Source organism: Dama dama, chromosome 18, assembly GCF_033118175.1.
Source record: "Dama dama isolate Ldn47 chromosome 18, ASM3311817v1, whole genome shotgun sequence".
Lineage (NCBI taxonomy): Eukaryota > Metazoa > Chordata > Mammalia > Artiodactyla > Cervidae > Dama > Dama dama.
The window spans coordinates 101,808,778-101,829,964 of NC_083698.1; the positions used below are offsets into that span (position 1 = coordinate 101,808,778).

At 40.0% G+C, this 21,187-nt stretch overlaps 2 protein-coding genes across 2 annotated transcripts; both read left to right on the plus strand.

Annotated features, from left to right (window-relative positions):
- Nucleotides 1–3,707: 3,707 nt before the first annotated feature.
- On the plus strand, nt 3,708–4,661 carry LOC133072937 (olfactory receptor-like protein OLF3). Its single transcript, XM_061166472.1, has one exon. It carries the CDS (start codon nt 3,708–3,710, stop codon nt 4,659–4,661), a length of 954 nt encoding a protein of 317 aa, XP_061022455.1.
- Nucleotides 4,662–18,583: 13,922 nt separating this feature from the next.
- LOC133073095 (olfactory receptor-like protein OLF3) lies at nt 18,584–19,537 on the plus strand. The gene has a single exon (XM_061166563.1). The coding sequence runs from the start codon at nt 18,584–18,586 to the stop codon at nt 19,535–19,537; it is 954 nt and encodes a 317-aa protein (XP_061022546.1).
- Nucleotides 19,538–21,187: the final 1,650 nt, after the last annotated feature.

The window sequence follows — 21,187 nt, forward strand, 5'->3', positions numbered from 1 at the left end:
AGAGTCATCAGCAGCATGTGGGAGTGTGGGTTCAGAAGATATAGAAACAGAAGTGATGTGACTTGTTAGAGACTGGGTCAAGGATATGTAACATGACTGGTGAAATTGTTCACCCTGAGTATTGCTGCAAATGTATTAAAATAACTGCTTTGCTTAAGTTTTAGGCTTATGTACAATTTTTTTCTGCAGGCTTCTCAACTCTAAGGTTTAGTACTGACATAAAGATGAAGTCAGGGAAGCCCAAAAGTATAAAATTTTTAGTTAGGTATTGATATAAACTAGCAGATAGTAGGAATATTATATTTCCAGAAAAGATATCTGTCAATTGCTTAAAGCCTCATGTTTCAATTTTTCTGAAGGCTTTTGTACCCAAGATATAATTTTCCTTTTTAATAATAGATAAATTAAGATATAAGACAATTAATGGCTTATGCAAAGACCTTAGGAACTCAAGACAGTGAACTGGAGTTAGGATCTAGGTCTCCCACCTCATCCCAGGCTTGGTTCCTCAAGAACTGTCTGTAGAGACTGCACCGTGGAGATTTGGAGACAGCTGGAATTACCCAGCAAAAGAAAATCTTAGTGTTAGCAACAGGGACAAAGATAAGAGATATAAATAAGGTGAGGATTTATCCGTTGAGGCTGTAATGAAATATATCACCAAAGGTGAATGTCAGGATTGCACATGTTTGAGAAATGGAGTCTCATAATTGGTCTGAGATTGTGTGGAGTCAGGTCGTCAAATCAGGCTTGGAAGGAGATCACAGGACCTGAACAGGAATAAATTAATTGTTCTTTCAGTGTGTTAAACCCATCTTTGAGATATCAGCCACCCTGAAGACCGTGGCTTCTCTGTTTCTACAGAGTAAGATGATGCAGATATTCCTTCTCAGGTATGATATGCTCGCTGTCTACATCAAGCAACTCTTCAGTCATGAGTCGAGAAAATTTCTCTAAATGAAAGTATGGACAGTGTCTATGAAAGTGTCTGTGGAAACTTCAGCTTTATAGAGGTATGGGTTGTGAGTCATTTTGATCAACATGAAAGAAACACATCTGCAGGTTGTGAGAGCTACCTTAATGTGTTTTTGTATTCAGGATTCTTACTTGTCCCAGCCAAGGTTGTCAAGAATGCCAGCACTGAAGACCAAATAGCTTTAAGCTTAAATAAACACAATTCTTTACTTAAGTGAATCACAACTGAGTAAAGTTGAACTTTTCAATTTGTTGTTAAGCCATGTAAAATGAGTTACACCGGGAATCTGAAAACTAATTTTTTATTTCCATTTCTCTGTCATAGAAGGCATTTTGGTAGTATTTGCTGTCAGTATTAATAACCGGACTAATGGGACAAGGCACATGGAGATACTTTTACCTAGGGTCGCCAAAGGGTATATTTTAACAATGAATAATTGGTCTTTGCTCTCCAAACCTCATAGCTGATTTTCCTTTAGTTTCTGTATCATTCCTCATCCCTTCTCCATTTGTAAATGTCTCAGTTTTCCTTCTTGCATCATCTATTTTAAAGAGTCACAAGATCAAGTAATTCACATCTTAAAACCCCCATTTTATGCTAATTATATCTAAAAAATTCAGGATAATATCAACAGAAAAGGAATAAATTACTAATATTTTAGTTTCAAGAATTCATGATTGGGCAAGACAGAGATAATTTGTAACAGAATATTTCAATGGCACCTTCATATTATATCACTTAATGTGTTGCAATAATTTCCCTATATCTACCACAGATCATAAAGCACAGGCATGAAAAAACCCTTCCTTTATGTTGCTCATGTCGAAGATGAGCCACAGGGATACGTCATTTGTCAATACTATGTCTTGAGCAAGTGGCTTGGATTATTTATTTTTGACTAGGCAAAGAAAACTCAAAACATTTTGAGAGGTGTAGTTTGTGGAGTATGAGGAAGATATGGCCTAAAGCATGTAAAATAGCTCCTTGTCATTAAAGAAGCATTGCGTGTGTGTATGCTAATGGCCCTAAAGGAACATTAGGTACCTGCAGAAAGATAAAGCAACTAGAGTTGGACAAGTACTGAAAAAAGAACACAGACTGTCTTGTTGGGAAGGAAGCATTAACAAGACCAACTCTTAACAGTGTTTATCTTCAAACCTGGCTTTTGAACAAGAGCTGTGTTCCTAGTTCCTTGTGAGGAGGGTTTTGCTCTGTTGTTTCTATTAAGAAAAGTGGAATAAATACCCACAAAGGTCCATTTTACCTGTTGACCTCAATGAACAACACATATTTACGCATAGCATCAAATCCCTAGAATCTGTCTAGAATTGAAAATACCAAGCTTTAGCTTTCTGACATCAAGCGTTTAGATAGATACACACTATCTATCAGTTATTTAATGGTGCATCCTGAGACCTACTAGGAATCAAGCTCTATTCAGCTGAAAGTTGATCCAAGGTAACACTAATGTTGGAGACAGTGTTCATTGCAGGTACGTGAAAACCATCAGACAAGCCCATTTCCCTCCTTTATTCAGCTATACTTTTACAGATGTTATTTCTATATTAGTCTACCAGTAGTCTTAAAAGGGTTTCCATGACTGTAGAAAATAGGAATGTTTTGATATCAATTATTTTGAATTTAAATTATTTTAAAATGAAGGAAATTGCCTATATAGATAGATGTATATATATATATATACACACACTGATGGGTTAAAAATAACTAGATGACATATCCATGAAAAGGAAGGTATTTAAATATTAACAGGTTATTTTAGTAAAATGCTTTGCCCTAAAAAGCATGCATGATAATGAATGCTAAAATTAATAAAAAAATATAGCAGCTCCTAATGAATGAGTATTCAGACACTCCCTGTCCATGATGTCCTTAATTCTGTAAGCACTTATACATCACAAGATTTGTTTGTGCGTGAAAGAGGTATAATTACATTTGTATTTTAGGACAACCAGCTAATGATGAGTGTAAGGTGAAATGCAGTGAGGGAAATACGTTTGTTTCTCTCCAAGGGAGGAGCTTAGGTTACAACCAGTACCTATTCTGCTAAAGTCCTGCCACCAGTAATAGTTCAAAAAGTAACTTCCTCATAAATTGTTTACATTTGACCTTAAATACACATACTAATTATAAAATATGATCACATTCTCTACATAAAAGTTTAAATCTCTAACCCAATCACACATTGGTAAGTTCATGAAAACAAGATCTAACTTCAGATCTCTCCATGAGACACTAACCTTGTTTGTACTATCCATGTGCCACTTCTGAATCTTTTTTTTTTTGGTAGGTTGTTTATTCATTTCCTCATGTTTGGTGTAGCAGATTTATGTAGGGTTATCCTTGACTTCAAAACATGTTTATCAGTATTGTCAACTTACCTCTCATTGTCACCTACCATCCTCTCTTGTCCTGGAAGCTAGTGTAAATTGGAAGGATATAAAATTGCACTGCATTATTGCCAGGCTATGAAGAACTCCCTCAGACCATTCTATACTTTAGAAGGCAATGGCTTGCATTACATGTGTGGAATAGACAGAATACATACCAGAATCAGGCCTGCCATCTTGGCCGAAAACACTCTAAAACATCTGGCTAAGGCTGGAAGGTTGAATACAGTATGCATTCTTTTAAGAAGTTATTCTTACAGTTAATTCAACAGCTTCTACAATTTTTGTCTCTCTCTGCAGATTAATAACCTCACATTTTTTTCATGGGAGCAGATAACCAGACTTGGGCGAGAGAATTCATTCTCCTCGGCCTGTCCAGTGACTGGGACACTCAGGCGGCTCTCTTCATCCTGTTCTCGGTCACTTACCTGCTGACCCTGCTGGGGAACGTCCTCATTGTCCTTCTGATCAGACTGGACGGCCGACTCCACACTCCCATGTATTTCTTCCTCAGCAACCTCTCCCTCGTGGATGTCTCCTACGCCACGAGCATCGTTCCTCAGATGCTGGCGCACTTCCTTGCGGAACATAAAGGGATCCCCTACGTGAGCTGTGCTGCTCAGTTATTCTTCTCCCTGGGCCTGGGGGGGACTGAGTTTGTTCTCCTGGCCGTGATGGCCTATGACCGCTATGTGGCTGTGTGCGACCCCCTGAGATACCCGGTCATCATGCACGGAGGGCTCTGTGCTAGGCTGGCCATCACATCCTGGCTCAGTGGCTCTGTCAACTCTCTTGTGCAGACCACCATCACCTTTCAGTTGGCCATGTGCACAAACAAGTATATTGATCACATATCCTGTGAAATCCTAGCTGTGGTCAGGCTGGCCTGTGTGGACACCTCCTCCAATGAGGTGGCCATCATGGTTTCTAGTGTTGTCTTGCTGATGACACCTTTCTGCCTGGTTCTCTTGTCCTACATCAGGATCATCTCCACCATCCTAAAGATCCAGTCCACAGAGGGGAGAAAGAAGGCCTTCCACACCTGCGCCTCTCACCTCACAGTGGTTGTCCTGTGCTATGGCATGACCATTTTCACTTACATCCAGCCCAATTCCAGCCCTTCTGTGCTTCAGGAGAAGCTGATCTCTGTCTTCTATGCCATTCTGATGCCTGTACTGAACCCCATGATTTACAGTCTAAGGAATAAGGAGGTGAAGGGGGCCTGGCAGAAGCTTCTAGGATTAATGTCTGGATTAATGTCAAAATTGGCAACTTGAAGTAAGAGCATCACTTAGAGAAAAGAGCTTTGCCTGTCACTTAATTCTGATATGAAGAATTAACTGCATTGCCCTGGCAACCAGGAAGGTGATGACAGAACATGTACTGGTGATGCTGGGTAGGAGGTTATGTCACAGCAGGATGTTCAGAGAATTTAAGCCCTGCTGTGATAGAACTTCCTGCACTTAATCTCCACTCATTTAACCCAAAATTAATGGAAAAAATAATTTGTTATTGTGAAATATATTTTTGCAATCATGGATCTATTAATAAATCTTACTTTGGACCACTTGTGCTTATTTATCTAAATTTTATGGAAGGTTATTATGTTTCCATTGGGAACAAAAGCATTTTCACATTTTAGACTTACTGAAAATAACACATGGAGTGTGTGTCCGCATCTAGAAATTCTGTAAATCGCTATTCTGAGGTGAATGTTGATAGGCTGATTAAAATGTTTTATGCAAAGCCTCTGATATGTGGACATAAAGCCTTGTCTGAGTGCTGGAGGTAACTGAGTGGAAGAATCAACTAAAGGTCTTTTCATAGAAAGGATGTAACTAAAGGCGTTTGTACACATGGCTATTACTGACCAAGGAGATGCTAAGTTTTAGTCTCTCCTTGATATTATACAAACAATTTAAGAGGAATTTTAATGCATACCTAAGGGGTGCCATTCATATATTTAAAACTGTCCAATCTCTGAACAAAGAATCTAATTCTTTCTCTAGGTTTAGATACAAAATTAGCATGTAATATTTGAAATATTGTGTAAGATACCAAAGATGTAGTTACCTATGAAAGGACAGATTCCTCAAGCACAACTAATATAAAATAAGACACATTTAGTTTGGGAATCAAGATAGTTGAGTCAACTGCGCCCATGTCAGCATCCAGTCTCCATATAAACCCTTTCTCCCATCGCTCCTCCTCACACACTGCAGGGCCCTAGTTATAAATCTGCTGGGTTTGGAATAGCCTGGAGTAGACCTCGCCTCTGACAGAAAGCCTAAATAAAGTAAAGGAGGGGAAGAAGTAACCGTATAAGAGGTAAAGAAGGGGAAGGGGAGAAAGAATATGGTAGCAGTTCATCTGCTTGAACACATCTCAAAGTGCTTTCTTCCCTTGTCTCTTCTTTAAGTCAGGTGATATGCAGTTCTTCCTCTTGTGGACAAATCTCAGTGCTTGAGCAGAGTTGAAGGCCTTTTTAATATCAAATTTTACCTAAAGTAATTTAGGCCTATAATTTGTATTATAGGCAAGCATCCCCAAACATGTCAATATTAGTGGGCTAAAGTTCTCTTGCTGTTAATTAAGGAATGTTAATGGAGTGTATACTGTGTGTATGACCATGAACTGTTTTTGAGACACAATAATCCAACATGATGCATTTCTGGCAGTAACATGGTCCTAGAGCAAAGATGACAAATGATGAAACAAAATACAATATAGTAAGTGTCACAGAGAAAGCAAGTCTCCAGGGGTCATTTCAGGAGTCTTCTGTATGAAAGAACCAGAAAAGGTCCAAGTGGAGACCAGATAAGTGAGGAAAAGTTACTCAGAGGACAACAATCCATACAAAGATGCAGACAACTGGTGAGAATCTCAGAACTGGGAAAGCATGGAAGTTCAGAAATGTCCAAAAACCCTTGCTTGCAGCACAGAGAAGATTGAAGCCATAGTGAGGGTGAAGCAGGCGGGTCATGAGGGGTCAGAGTATGGAGGGCACTGATGCCACATTGTCTTTCAACCTTATCTGAGAGCAATGGCAGCTAGTAGAGGTTTTTAAGCAGGAGCATGGCTTGATAAAATTTACATTTCTGAACCATCATTTTTGCAAAAGAGTCAAAGGAGAAAAAATGAGAGACCAGGAGACCATCTAGGGGCTTGCTCTAATGACCCTCTTGAGACATAAAATGAATCTGTACTCAGGTTGTGGCAATGGACAAGGAGGAAAGTAAAATCATGTGATAAAAGAGATTTCAGAGGAATATTCCTGTTTTCTTTGATTAGGGTTTTCTGTGGATCTACCACCTCCTCTAACATGTCATAATCCTGTGTGAATGTTCTGTAAATTGTGGAGTGAAGTACAAAATTTACCACCATGAAAACACACTATATAAAATGGTAGGGGGACGTGATGAAAGAAAAAAATTAGTGAAAAATACAAGTGTACACATGTCAAATATATGTATGACAGTTCAAGAAGGAGAATTTCTGAAGATGCTGGTTCTCATTTCTGTGCTTGATTGATACACTTGTGAGTCTTCTCCACTCTTCATCCCATGACCCCCTGCCTTCACCAGCCTCCACTTCTTTGCTTGTCACCACTTTTCCCAGCTTCAAGGTCAGCAGCCCAGAAAACCTCTCTCTGAGTCTGATCCTCTGCCTCCATTTTTACGTCTTTTCTTCTGTCTCTGCCCCCATCACTGTGGTCTCTTAAGGATCCTTCTTACTACATGGGACCACTAAGATTATCTGGGATAGTCTCCACTTTAAGATCCTTAATTTAAAACACGTGTAAGTTTTAACATAAAAGGCAGCATATTCACACATTCTGAGAATCAGGACAAAGACATCTTCAGGGGGTTGGTCATAATTCAGCCTATCACAGAATCTATTAAGATTGGACACGATTTTTCCACATGACTAGTAATCTTCAATAGCTCCCACACTTTCTGATATGATGCAATATACAATCCCATTTTTTATATTTCCTGGTTTATAATGGGAATAATTTCTTCAAGAAAGTCTGAAGAATTCCATCAACATTCCTCATGACCTAGGACTGTGGAAATGTACTCATTCATTTTGTTTGTCTTAAAGTACCTGTATTTTTTCCTTCATTCAAAATATATTTGTTCTGCATATAGGATTCTTTGTTGACATCGTCCGCACCACCCCTTCCTGGGCTCTGAAGATGTCATTCACTTATCTTCTGCCTTGCACAGTTTCTGAGAAGAATTCCTTTTTAACTTAGATCTTTATCTTCTCTATGTGGGGTATCTTTTATCTCTGGCTACCTTCAGTGATTTCACTCTATTTTTGGCTTGTATACAACTAAAATATCATGTGTTTATGTTTTTATTTTTTTAGTTATCCTATTTGGCTGAATTTCTTGGATTTGTGCTTTGATTTCATTCATTTTTCCCCCCAGCCATTATCTCTTCAGTATTTCTTGTACTTCTGTCTGTTTTCTGTTGGGATTTTCCAGTTTCACATATGTGAGTGTTTTCTGTTGTCTCACAGCCCTGGGAGGCTCTTAACTCTTTTTTTATCACTGTATATTTTTTCTCTTTGTGCTTCAGTTTTGCTAATTTTTCTGGTTTATCTTTATTCTTACTGTTTCTTGGCTTTATTGAGGCTACTCATAAGAAATCTTTGTTTCTGTGACTGTGTCCTTTCTGTTTAGCATTTCCATTTAATTCCTCCACATAGTTTTCAATTGTCTATTGAAATTACTCAAGAATTTATGAAAACATCCATCTTTTCCACTAGACCCTTTACTTCTTTATGAGAGTTACTTTAACCCCCTGTGTGGTAGTTCCTTTAATCCAAGTATATCTAATTCTGGTTTTTAATTTCTTTGTTCAGTACAGTATAATTTTCCTTGCCTTTTTCTCTGACCTTTAATTTTAATTGGTACCCAGACATTTTGTGTGTACAGTGAGATAGATAGTATTATACTTTGAAATGGACACATCTCTACTGTTTATCCTATAGTCTTGTTTTGTGAAGACTGTGGAATCAATGTAGTCATGGGTAGAGCTGAGTTTGAGTTTTGTGTTAGGGTTATCCACCGCACAACAACAAATTCATTTTTTTTCTATTATTCAGTTCAGTTCAGTTGCTCAGTCATGTCCAACTCTTTGTGACCCCATGGATTGCAGCCAGGCTTCCCTGTCCATCACCAACTCCTACAGCTTGCTAAAACTCATGTCCATCTAGTTGGTGATGCCATCCAGCCATCTCATCCTCTGTTGTCTCCTTCTCCTCCTGCCTTCAATCTTTCCCAGCATCAGGGTCTTTTCCAGTGAGTCAGTTCTTCACATCAGGTGGCCAAAATATTGCAGCTTAAGCTTCAGCATCAGTCCTTCCAATGAATACCCAGGACTGATCTCCTTTAGGATGGACTGTTTGGATCTCCTTGCAGTCCAAGGGACTCTCAAGAGTCTTCTCCAACACCGCAGTTCAAAAGCATCAATTCTTCAGCACCCAGCTTTCTTTATAATCCAATTCTCACAGCCATACATGACTACTGGAAAAACCATAGCTTTGACTAGAGGACCTTTGTCAGCAAAGTAGTGTCTTTGCTTTTTAATATGCTGTCTAGGTTGGTCATAGCTCTTCTTTCAAGGAACGAGAGTCTTTAATTTCATGGCTGCAGTCACCATCACAGTGATTTTGGAGCCCAAGAAGATAAAGTCTGTCACTGTTTCCATTGTTTCTCCATCTATTTGCTGTGAAGTGATGGACCAGATGCCATGATCTTAGTTTTTTGAATGGTGAGTTTTAAGCTTGTGGAACATTCAGTCATTGGAGGGTTTTTCGCAGTGTCCCTGTTCCTCCCTTTGTCTTAAGCTACCCTGTGAGACTGCATGTCCAGAACATCTTTCCCATGTCTAACCCACGGTAAACTGCTGCTACTTGTTCCTCAGTTCTTGCTAGTCTGGTGATGGAGGGACAACTCTCTGTTCTCCAGGGTCGGTCTCAGACTTAGGCACATGCTTTGACCCCGTGTCTCAGGGTTGGGGCTTTCTTAGTGGTGAGAGTCAATTCCTAGGTAGGTTGATAAGAAGTCCAGGGTTCCAGAGGAGGAGGAGAAAGGGGTCCAGAGCCCTTGAGAGGGAGAAAGGGATCTGGGGCTCTCAAGGAGAAAAGGACAAATGTTCTTTTCTACATTGCTTTGTCTTAATTAATGTAACAGTGTATCTTGCTCGAGGACTTGCTTCTCCTTAATAAGAACCTTCTGACTAATCCTGTTATTTTAGAATGTATATTATGGGAAGGCTTCCCTGATGGCTCAGATAGTAAAGCATCTGCCTGCAATGTGGGAAACCTGGGTTCAGTCTCTGGTTTGGGAAGATCCTCTGGAGAAGGAAATGGCAACCCACTCCAGTACTCTTGCCTGGAAAATTCCACGGATGGAGGAGCCTCATAGGCTACTGTCCATGGAATTGCAAAGACTTGGACAAGACAAAGCAACTTCAAGATTCAAGAGAGATATTATGGGAGTGGGTCTTTTAGGATCTTTCTATTGTTAAGTTCTAATCCTGTTATCCTAAACTGTAAATTGTGGGAGTGGGTCTGGTAAAATTTTTACAGTCTTGAGACATTCTTTTGATTAATTGTAATAACCAATTTAAAAAAGTATATAACTCCCTTGCTAACACTAGTGAGGGGGACATTCTTCATTCCCCTTCTGATGTCTTTGTCAGAAGCTTTCTCTGTCCATTTTGTTACTTTAATAAAACTCTGCTACACAGAAGCTCTAGAGTGATCAAGCCTGGTCCCTGGTCCCAAAGCTACATCTTCTTTCTGGAGATCATGAAATCCAACATCGTTCACTGTAAGATATCAGTGGTCTTGCCACTTCTACAGAGTAAGAAGGTAGATGGCTCATGATCTGAACACAGAGCAGCTTCCTATCCCACGGACCCCCGCATGGGAATTTATTTATTTGTTTTTCTGTTTTCCTCTTTAAGGAATCTTCAGCTGTCTCTGAGGAAAACAGGGGTTGTAGTCCTTCCCCCGGTGGCTTCAGGCTTTTGTTCCATAATGGAGATGATTTGGTGGTTGGAGAGTTCTTTCTGCTCGCTGTAGAAGCTGCAGCTGTCTTCTCCTCCACCTGCCCCAGGAAGAAAGTTTTCTCTGGTTTCCACTTTCCCCAAATATTCTTGTGAGGACAGTTCTAAGTCTATGGAGAAAATACTGACAATTCGTGGGAACTTCTCTTTTTGCCATGATTCTCAGCCATTCTATACTCACAGTACCCCACACGAACTTTAGCAGTTTGTTAAAGCAATTCTCACTGGCTAGTTGGGGGTGGGGGGTGGGGTGGGCGGTGCTCTGTTTTCCTTCCATGGTCTCATCCAGGTAAGTAAGAGCTCACATCCTATCTCTTTCTGGATGGACCTGTCTCTCCCAAGATTTCATGCTATTTGTTAGCCCTGCAATCTCATTTTACTGATGATTTCAAAGATATGATTTTGTAGATTATCAAAACTTTTCTTGTTTTAGGAAACAGTCAATGTTCTTTCCAGCTTTCTACAACCTAAGTGGAAGCTAGAACAAGCTCAATTACTTTATCTAAGTAGACTCTTTTTTTAGAGCATTTTAAAATGCACAGCAAAGTTGACTAGAAAGTACTGATAGTTCTCATATTTTATATCTGCCCCTCTTCCCTGCAACAGACGCAGCCTTCGTATTATGAACATCCTGCAACAGAGTATTAATATTTTCAATTTTTAACAGGGTTTTTAACAGATAAAGTAAAAAGTGGGGGAGGTGGATGATAATTTACAGCTCAGGAATATATAACAATGGTAAGTGATGATTTTTGAAATAAGGAATTTTAAATCAGACAAACCAGCTTTCTCAAAGCACCTTAACCAAATTGTTTGGAGCAAATAATTTATGTTCATGCCCTTCTTACAAACCCAAGCCTAAACATTGATAATATATTAGTGTGTCTGTCACAAATGCTTCTTGAAGGAACTATTTCAACTTCTAGGTAGAGACCTATGAAATAAACTTTCTACTTAGAAGAGAGAGCATTTCCCATTTGGGGATGAGCAAGAATTTTAGAATCATGGGGGCTCACATGGAAGAGAAGCATGAAAACTCTTAGACTGTGTTTGACTTAAAAAAATTTTTCTCTCAGATGACTGAGATCTGGGATTAAATTCATTGGAAACTTTAGATCAAATATTGTGAGGTGAGTAGTTATAGAATAAAGTGCTGTAGTCAAAGATTAATGTGACAGTGGTCTACAGAGTGAACTGGTCCAGTAGTTCTTAAATTTTAATCTCTGAGAAACACCTGAGAAGTGTTTCACTCTATCAGAAACACCTGAGAGGCTCCTTAAATCACAATTTCGTTGTTGTACTCAGTTGTGTATGACCCCATGAGCTGAGAGAGCTGAGAGTCCTTGTTAGAAGCTTGGCATTTGGGAGTTCACTTCTGTTGTCTGCATGCTGCTGCTGCTAAGTCGCTTCAGTCATGTCCGACTCTGTGTGACCCCATAGACGGCAGTCCGTGAGGCTCCCCTGTCACTGGGATTCTCCAGACAAGAACACTGGAGTGAGTTGCCATTTCCTTCTCCAGTGCATGAAAGTGAAAAATGAAAGTGAAGCTGTTATCTGCGTACGAGGGGAGAAAAGCAGGAGTGATGTGAAGTTCTGGATACTGTGCCCAGAACCCTCACTGTAAAGGAATGTTTCCAACTTTCCTGAGAAAAAATATGCAACCAGTCTGTCAATTCTGTTGGAGTGTAGACAATCAGGTGAGGACTGAGAAGCCTCTCTCCTATCCCTTTCTATTGCCTGGAACATCACATAATCTTTGTCAGAGTCACTGGATGCTGTAATAGAGAAGCCATGGGAACATGATGGAATGTGGATGAACAGAAGGATAATACATTGAGTGAGTAAAAGATCTGGCAAATAATCAATGTATATTAGGTAAAGAGATGAATTGGCATGTGAGGGAGGGAATGCATAAATGGTTGGACTGGCAGTTAAGCAAATGGACAAGTGAATATTGAGCAGGTTATAAACAGCTAAGTAAATAAGTGGCTATGTTAATGGTAGTGTTAAGAATTACTGGGTATATGATTTGGTAGGTGAATAAATAAATGGATAAATGATTCACTTAACAGATGTATGATGTCTAAAGAATATATCAGAGAATGATAATGTGACTGCATTCCATCAGAATTACATTGAGTCTTTTCATAAATTATCAAAAATTTGAAAAGGTTTCTAAAGTAAACTCTGTTTTAAGGATTTGGATACTCTTTTTCCTTTTTTTTCTGTGGAGACCATAAAACTATTGTTGTGTATTTTATTTGGAGTTTTAAATCTTTCTATACTTTGCAGTTATCATGAGCAGTGTACTCAGATCCATTCAAAATGTAGTGTTCATGACAGCTTAGCCACCTCAGCACATATCTCAGGGGAATGAAAACAGCTCTCCTATCTCCAGAAGGAGAAGTTAAGTCATCATGGAGTAGATGGCCTTTCACCAGGTGGACGCAGGCCTAGTCACTGCTCACTAAGATGGGAGATTGAGTGCAGAAAGTCGGTTTGAGCTGTAGCAGAATATCCTAAAATATCAGAACACTGGCTTCAGTGAGTTTTTAGATGACCTAAGGCTTCAGTGGACTGCAATCGGAGGAGGACTGGATTGCACAGGGAGAAGAAGCGCAGCCGTGAGGCCCTGTCCTTGAGGTTTTGGAGTGGAGGCAGCAATTAACACTCAAAAGCATAAGGCTCCTGAGGGGAATCTGTCTGCCCACATTGCTAATTTAGCCACTGCTATACCTCATTAGGTTTGTGTCTGAGCCAATTCTGGTGCATCTGTGAACTTGCCAGCAGCTTCGCCCATGAAGTAAACTTGTCCCAGGTGATCTTAACACAGGAGCCAAGGAGTGTGGACCCCTCCAATCTCTGGTCTATCACCTAGTGGGGTGAAAGTACTCTTCAGAGAGCAACAGAAACCTAGATGGAAGGAGACGTGCCTGTTTTGTCTGGCACTAATCAATGAGTGAGAGTTCTAACATATCCACAGTGGATCACGTGTAGACAGAGGCTTCCACAGGGTCAGAAATAGAACTGATCTGATTAGAGGATCAGAGATATGAACTATGAATGCAGAAATCTTTTCACCCTAGTAAGTATGGCAAAGCTCAAAACAAAGAGATAGGATTTGAGATTTGTTGAGTGTGAGCATGATATGACACAAAAGATGTAAAATAGGATTTTTTTTTATTAAAGGGGCATTATGAACCTGGAATAGATATGAATGAGCCAAAATTAAAACAATACTGAGAAGAAAATGACTTTTACAGGAGGAAGAGCCAGATAGATCAGGCTCTTAGCTGTGGTCATTGTTTAACTCTGGCTTTGAATATCAGCTGTATGCCCAGCCCTGCACTATGAGTTTTGTTGTTCTGTTTACACAGACGAATGGACAAATATTCCCAGATTGTTCTCTTAGTTATTTGATCTCAATGAAAAACCGTGTTTAGAGAGCTACATATTCCACAAATTAGTTTGGGCTAAGAAGACCATGCTTTGGCTTCCTGATAGGAGTGGTGAGGGATGAAGGACATTCTCAGGCACTAGTTCATTCTCCACTGTAGGCCATTGGAGCTGACCACAAAGTAATATGAAGACAGTATTAACTTCAGGGAGTGTTAAAAGCATCCAATGAACACATTTCCTCCTTCATTTGGCTTTCCAAATGCTGATGCTACTTCTATTTTCTTTATCTACAATGAGTCCCAGAAGGGACTACATTGAGTGTGGATAAAAGGTGCATTTTGATATTAATAAGTTTGAAATAAGACATGGTGTTTAAAAATGAATAGTAGTCTTGGGTTAAAAATAATCAGGTAACATTTCAATGAAAGATATTTCAGCTATTTTAATAAAATATGATAATCAAAAGATAATGAAATTTAGAAATAAGACAGGATAAGATTGTGGATTGTGTGGGAATTATACTCAGGATGAACTTAATTCTGTGCACATTTAGGCATCTTAGATGTGTTTGTCCATGAAAATGATGCGAATAAATTTGTATTTTGCATCACTGATGTGGAGGCAGTGTGTAGGGATGTGTAGAGTGGGTAGAGCTTACATCCGGGAAATTTACAAAGAAGCTGTTAACACTTCATAAAGTGAGATTGATGAGGGCAAACAAGTGTGAATGAGCACTAAGTGAAGGCTAGAAGATGTGTAATTAAAACAAAGATTTACCAAAAAAAAAAAATAATAATAAAACAAAGATTTATTTATTTGAGGATTAAATAAATGAGGATTTATTTTATGGAGTGGTAAGGAGGAAGAAAAAAAATCAATCATGATGTGTTGGAAGAGTGGGTGCACTTTAGTTCACTGTCAGGAAGGACATGAATACAGCATGCAGGGAGATGAATTGAGACATTGGTGAGATATTTGTGAAACACTTGTTAAGCTGTTGGGAAAAGCATCTGGAGCTTTGGAGGGAAGTCTAGGAGATAAAGGGGCTTCCCCAGTGGCTCAGTGGTGAAGAATCCACCTGCAATACAGGAGACCTAGGTTCGATCCCTGGGTCAGGAAGATGTTCTGGAGGAGGGCATGAAGCCTACTCCAGTATTCCATGGGAAATCCCATGGACAAAGGAGCCTGGTGGGCTACAGTCCATGAGATAGACATGGTAGTTCATGAGAAAGAGTTGGACACAACTGAAGTGACTGAGCACACAGGCTAGGAGATAAATGTAGAATTGAGGGTGAGCTACATGTGAAAGTGAAAGTGTTAGTCACTCAGCTGACTCTTTGCAACTCCATGGACTGCAGCTCACTAGGCTCCTCTGTCCGTGAGATTTTCTAGGCAAGAATACTGGAGTGGGTTGCATGCCCTCTTCCAGAGGATCTCCTTAACACAGGGATCAGACCGGGTCTCCTGCATTGTAGGCAAATTCTTTAATGTCTGAGTCACCAGGGAAGCCCTAGAAATCACAAACTCTTCCAGAAAGGAAAACTAGAAAGAAGAGTATAAATTGTAAGCAAGAAACTTGAAGTGATCTTACTAGTACTGGGGCAGGAGAATTTAGGAAATTTACCCAAGAATGTAGATGAGAAATAATAGATTGGAGGAAAATCAAATCAGAAGTGAATGACAGAGTTAAAAGTCAGAAAGAGGAATTAGTTAACGTCCTTCAAAATAAGCAATGAAAAAGAAATTAAAGTCTCTGGGTTTGATGCCTAGAAGGCCATGAGTGTTTCCATGAATTAATGAAGGTGCAAACTCCATTTCCAAGTCTTAAAGGATGAATGTTTTGAGGAAATGAACCTGGCAAGTGGACACCAATCATTTGAGAACTCGGTGTGAAAGCTGGATGTGAAAGAAAGAATTAAAATGGAAAATAGCGAAGATTCCTCTCTCCATGTTGAGAGATTTGTTTATTTTTTATAATGAAGGAAAAGGAGTTTATCAGGAGTAGGAAAGACCCCAGAATGATCAAAAGAGAGGCTGAATGATGGAATAAGGTCATGCGAGAGAGAAAGCCTGGAATCAAAGCTTATATCAGTTATCATAAACAAATAGTGGGTATTTGTCCTATTTGGTCATTAGTATAGCAATGCTGGATCTTCAGCTCCTTAATTTCACCAGTGATCCTTTCAGTAGGCCAGTATTACCCACATGGCATAGATGAGAATTATGAGACTCAGAGAGGGCAAGTGGCTTGCTTCAGGAAGTGGAAGAGAATGAATTCAAAGCAGAAACTATTAGGCTCTGAAGCTCACACCTGCTCTGAGAGGTGATCCAGTCCCTCATTTGTGTTTGTAAGGAGACACAAGCCGTAGTAGAGAGATGTGCTGGATGCGTAAGAGGAACACGGAGTCACCGGCTGGCATGTTCTCCAGGCGGCTTGCACAGACACCAGTGGGGAAATTGACGTGAGGATGACCTGTTTTGTGTAAATTTCTCTAGAGATGGCTTAGGTCTTTAACACAGATAAGTGTAATATTTGTCTTGAAACACCAGCATCTAGCCAAGATGAGACTTTATAGATATTTTCCAAATTAGTAGAAAGAGAAATGTCTACTTTCTACTGAAGATCTGCTATACAGTCAACAGCAGTTAACAATTTTTTTTAAGTTAAGTATTTTCTTGCAGTTTCAGAATTATATTTGACAGCCTTTTTTTGAGGCAAGTAGATGTTTCTTTTCCACCTGAGCATGTTGGAGAGAAGCAAAGTGAGGGGTGGTGCGGGAAGTATCTTGATAGAGCAGTGGAGGACATTAGGTGTGTGGACATTATGGAAAATGTATGTATCTGAATCGTGAAACATACGGCCATTTCTCGACTTACTTGCTTTGTTTTGTCCTTTAACAGCTTTTCAGTCTCAAAACAAATCAGTTATTTTACCAGCAAAATGGGTTTATTTGGGAATGGCAAGAGGAATTGGAATTCAGGGCATAAAAGCTATAGCAAAAGCCATCGTCATGTACCACAAACAAAGGAGAGGAAGCATATAGAGAAAAAGGAGCGTGTTGGGAAGGGTTGTTTTGAACCAAAGTCTTTTGGAGAGAATTGAGAACTCAGGGTGATGACGGTGTCTCCCTGGCTGAGTTGCTGGGGTAGTCAGTTTCTAATAGGAGATGTGATGTGTATAGTGTATATCTTTTCCTGTTGAGGTTTGCAATGGATGATTCTTTCCTGTTAATAATTCTTCTCTGGGGCCTAGTAATTGATGATTCATCCTCTAATTTATGTTGCTGGTCTGCTTGAGACTTCCTATCTGACCTTCCTTAGTTAGGGTTTTCCTTTATTAATTTTCACACAGGTAAGAGAATTGAAGCTTAGACAGTATTCAGTTTTCTGCTCAGAGACCCTACCCCAACCCCTAAGGGTTTGCCGACAACACAATCAGCTCTGTTTCTGCCCTCAAGCCCTCTTACTGCCTTATCTCCTGCTTTATTTTGTGCACTGAAAGAAAAGGAAAGCTAGTGAATTGGGCAGGCATGGAGAAATAATATGAATGAAGCAGTCCTATAAAAAATATTCCTAAAAATGTTAATACCTTCTTATTAATATTCAAAGTTGATATTATAGCATATAATTCTACTGAAAAAAGCACTTTCTGGATGAAGGAAAGCAAAAAGTCAACTTCATTCCTCTGTACATTTACCCGAATTTATACCTCCTTCTCTGCCTTCGACAATGAAGAAAAGTTGCTAGGCATTTGCTTCCCTTTCTCTTTTGTAAATAAAAAGTCAATCATCCATATTCTCATTTCCTTAATTTCGAGGGTAGATCTTTAACCGCTGCAAGTTGAAAGGAGAAAAATGAAAAGAACAAGAAATTACAATCATCTATCCCATTGTATCTCAGTGAGGCTTAAACAGACAAACCTGTCAGGAAGACAAGTGGTCCCCAGATTCTCAAAGGGACAAACTATTCCTAAGCCCTCAGTGCTATTAAAAGTTGCCTCTAGTATTATTTGTGTCTGAATTGTTGGGGGGGGTGGTGCTGTGGGTTCATGAGAAACTCATACTTGCTACTTTATTTACCCCAAGGCAGAGATCATGCTACAACTAACACTAAATGTACTGGTGCGTCTCATATACAAAATTTGCCACTGAGCCAAAATCACAGAGCAAATAAAATGGTAAATAAAATCAGTTTTCAAACCTAGATTCTCTGATTTCAGATATTTTCACAGGCACCTGCTTCTTTCCAACATTTCCTTTTATAATAGAAATGTATAAATCTATTATTTTATCATGATGGGGCTAGTTGACATATTTAAGGTAAGTTTTGTAACTTTCCCACCAGCCTTTCTTTACTGTTTAAAAATTCACTTGTTATTGTCACCTACTGTCCTTCCCATGTCCTAGAATCTGAGGTAAGCTGGCAAAGATGTGGAGCTCCTAAAATCGTACTGCACCATCTTCAGGCTTTAACTGGGTCTCCCGGGGACCACAGTGAGTCCTTATGAAGGCACTGGCCTGTTCTCTGGTGCAGAATGGGTACCATGTACATCAGGAGGAAGTCTGTCATCTTGGCCCATGGGTGATCTGAAACATCTGACCAGGAGTGGCCAAATTCATACAGTATGTATTGATAAAGATGATTTTTAGGGTTCTGTAATTATCAATAGACTCTGTTATTTCTGACTCTCTCTGCAGACTAATACCTTTTTTTTCATGGGAGCAGATAACCAGACTTGGGTGAGAGAATTCGTTCTCCTCGGCCTGTCCAGTGACTGGGACACTCAGGTGGCTCTCTTCATCCTGTTCTCGGTCACTTACCTGCTGACCCTGCTGGGGAACGTCCTCATTGTCCTTCTGATCAGACTGGACGGCCGACTCCACACTCCCATGTATTTCTTCCTCAGCAACCTCTCCCTCGTGGATGTCTCCTACGCCACGAGCATCGTTCCTCAGATGCTGGCGCACTTCCTTGCGGAACATAAAGGGATCCCCTACGTGAGCTGTGCGGCTCAGTTATTCTTCTCCCTGGGCTTGGGGGGGACTGAGTTTGTTCTCCTGGCCGTGATGGCCTATGACCGCTATGTGGCTGTGTGCGACCCCCTGAGATACCCGGTCATCATGCACGGAGGGCTCTGTGCTAGGCTGGCCATCACATCCTGGCTCAGTGGCTCTGTCAACTCTCTTGTGCAGACCACCATCACCTTTCAGTTGCCCATGTGCACAAACAAGTATATTGATCACATATCCTGTGAACTCTTAGCTGTGGTCAGGCTGGCCTGTGTGGACACCTCCTCCAATGAGGTGGCCATCATGGTTTCTAGTGTTGTCTTGCTGATGACACCTTTCTGCCTGGTTCTCCTGTCCTACATCAGGATCATCTCCACCATCCTAAAGATCCAGTCCACAGAGGGGAGAAAGAAAGCCTTCCACACCTGCGCCTCTCACCTCACAGTGGTTGTCCTGTGCTATGGTATGGCCATTTTCACTTACATCCAGCCCAATTCTGGCCCTTCTGTGCTTCAGGAGAAGTTGATCTCTCTCTTCTATGCCATTTTGACACCCATGCTGAACCCCATGATTTACAGTCTAAGGAATAAGGAGGTGAAGGGGGCCTGGCAGAAACTACTAGGGCAATTATCTGGATTAACATTGAAACTAGCAGCTTGATGAATCATGAGCATCACTTGGAGAAGAGAGCTTTGCCTGTGAATTCTCCCACTTAACTCTGCTATGAAGCATTAACTGCATTACCCTAGCAACCAGCAATGCAGTGACAAAATGTGTAGTGGTTATGCTGGGTAGGCAGCTGAGGAGTTAGGTTAAGGTATTTAGTACAGGAACATTTTATGTCACAGCAGGATGTTCAGAGAAATTAAGCACTACAGTAATAGAACTTCTACTACTTGCTTGGTCTCCATTCATGTGAACTGATAATATTTTTAAAAATGTCATTTGCTATCTTGATTGATCATACTGTTTGTGATCATGAGTCTATTCATAAATCTTACTTTGGGCCAGTGGTTCTTACACTGTACAAGGTTATTTTGTTTCCATTGAGAACAAAACCATTTTCACATTTTAGACTTATTTAAAATAATGTATGTGCCAATAATTGTGTGAGTCATTGTTCCTAGGAGAGTATTGCTTTCAAGACTGGTTAAAATGTTTCATGCTGGACTTACGACATACGGACATAAAACCTTTGAGTGCTGGAGGTACTCAGTGGAAGGATCAACTAAAGGTCTTGTTTTACACTGATATAAATGAAGGTGTTTCTACACCAAGCTATTACTGTTCAAGGAAAGCTATGTTTCAAGCTCTTTTTTGATACTGTTCAAACAGTTTGAGAGAAATTTTACTGCATATATATGGGGTACCATTTAAACGTTTAACCAATCCAACTTCTGAAACATCTATAATTTCTCTTTTTTTGAGATTTTAGAAACAAATAAGTACATAAAACATGAAATAATATACATAAAACAAAAGATGTAGTTAACCTAGAGAAGGACAGATTCCTGAGGCAAAGGCAGTGAAAGATAATACAACGTTAATATATATTTTGGGAATCAAGATAGTTGAGTCAGCTGTGCCCATGTCAGCCTCCAGTCTCCTTATAAACCCCTTCTCCCATCCCTCCTCCTCACACCCTGCAGGGCCCTAGTTGTTCTTGGTAAATTCGCGGAGCTTAAAATAGTCTGGAATAGACCTCACCTCTGAGAGACAGCCTAAATAAGGAAAAACAGGCAGAAAAAGTAATTGTACATGGGATAATGAAGAGGAAATGGGGAGAAAGATTAAGATGGCAGCTCATGGCCTTATCCCCTTGACGACATCTCAAAGTCCTTTCTTCCATTGTCTTTTCTTCATGTCAGTTGATGGGCAGTTTTCCCATTTATAAACACGTTGTGCCACAGTCTCTGTGTTTAAACAAACTGAAGTTTCATATAATCCAAAACCATTTGATGTATTAAATTTACCTAAAACTATCAATGCTAAAATTTGCAATGTTGTTCAGTCACTAAGTCATGTCCAACTCTCTGTGACTCCATGTTCTACAGCACACCAGGCTTCCCTGTCCTTCACTATCTCCCTGAGTTTGCTCAAACTCATGTCCATTGAGTCAGTGATACCATCCAACCATCTCATCCTGTGTGTCCCCTTCTCCTCCTGCCGTCAGTCTTTACCAGTATCAGGGTCCTTTCCAATGAGTTGGCTCTTGGTATCAGGTAGTCAAAGTATTGGAGCTTCACCTTCAGCATCAGTCCTTCCAATGAATATTCAGGGTTAATTTCCTTTAGGATTGACTAGTTTGAT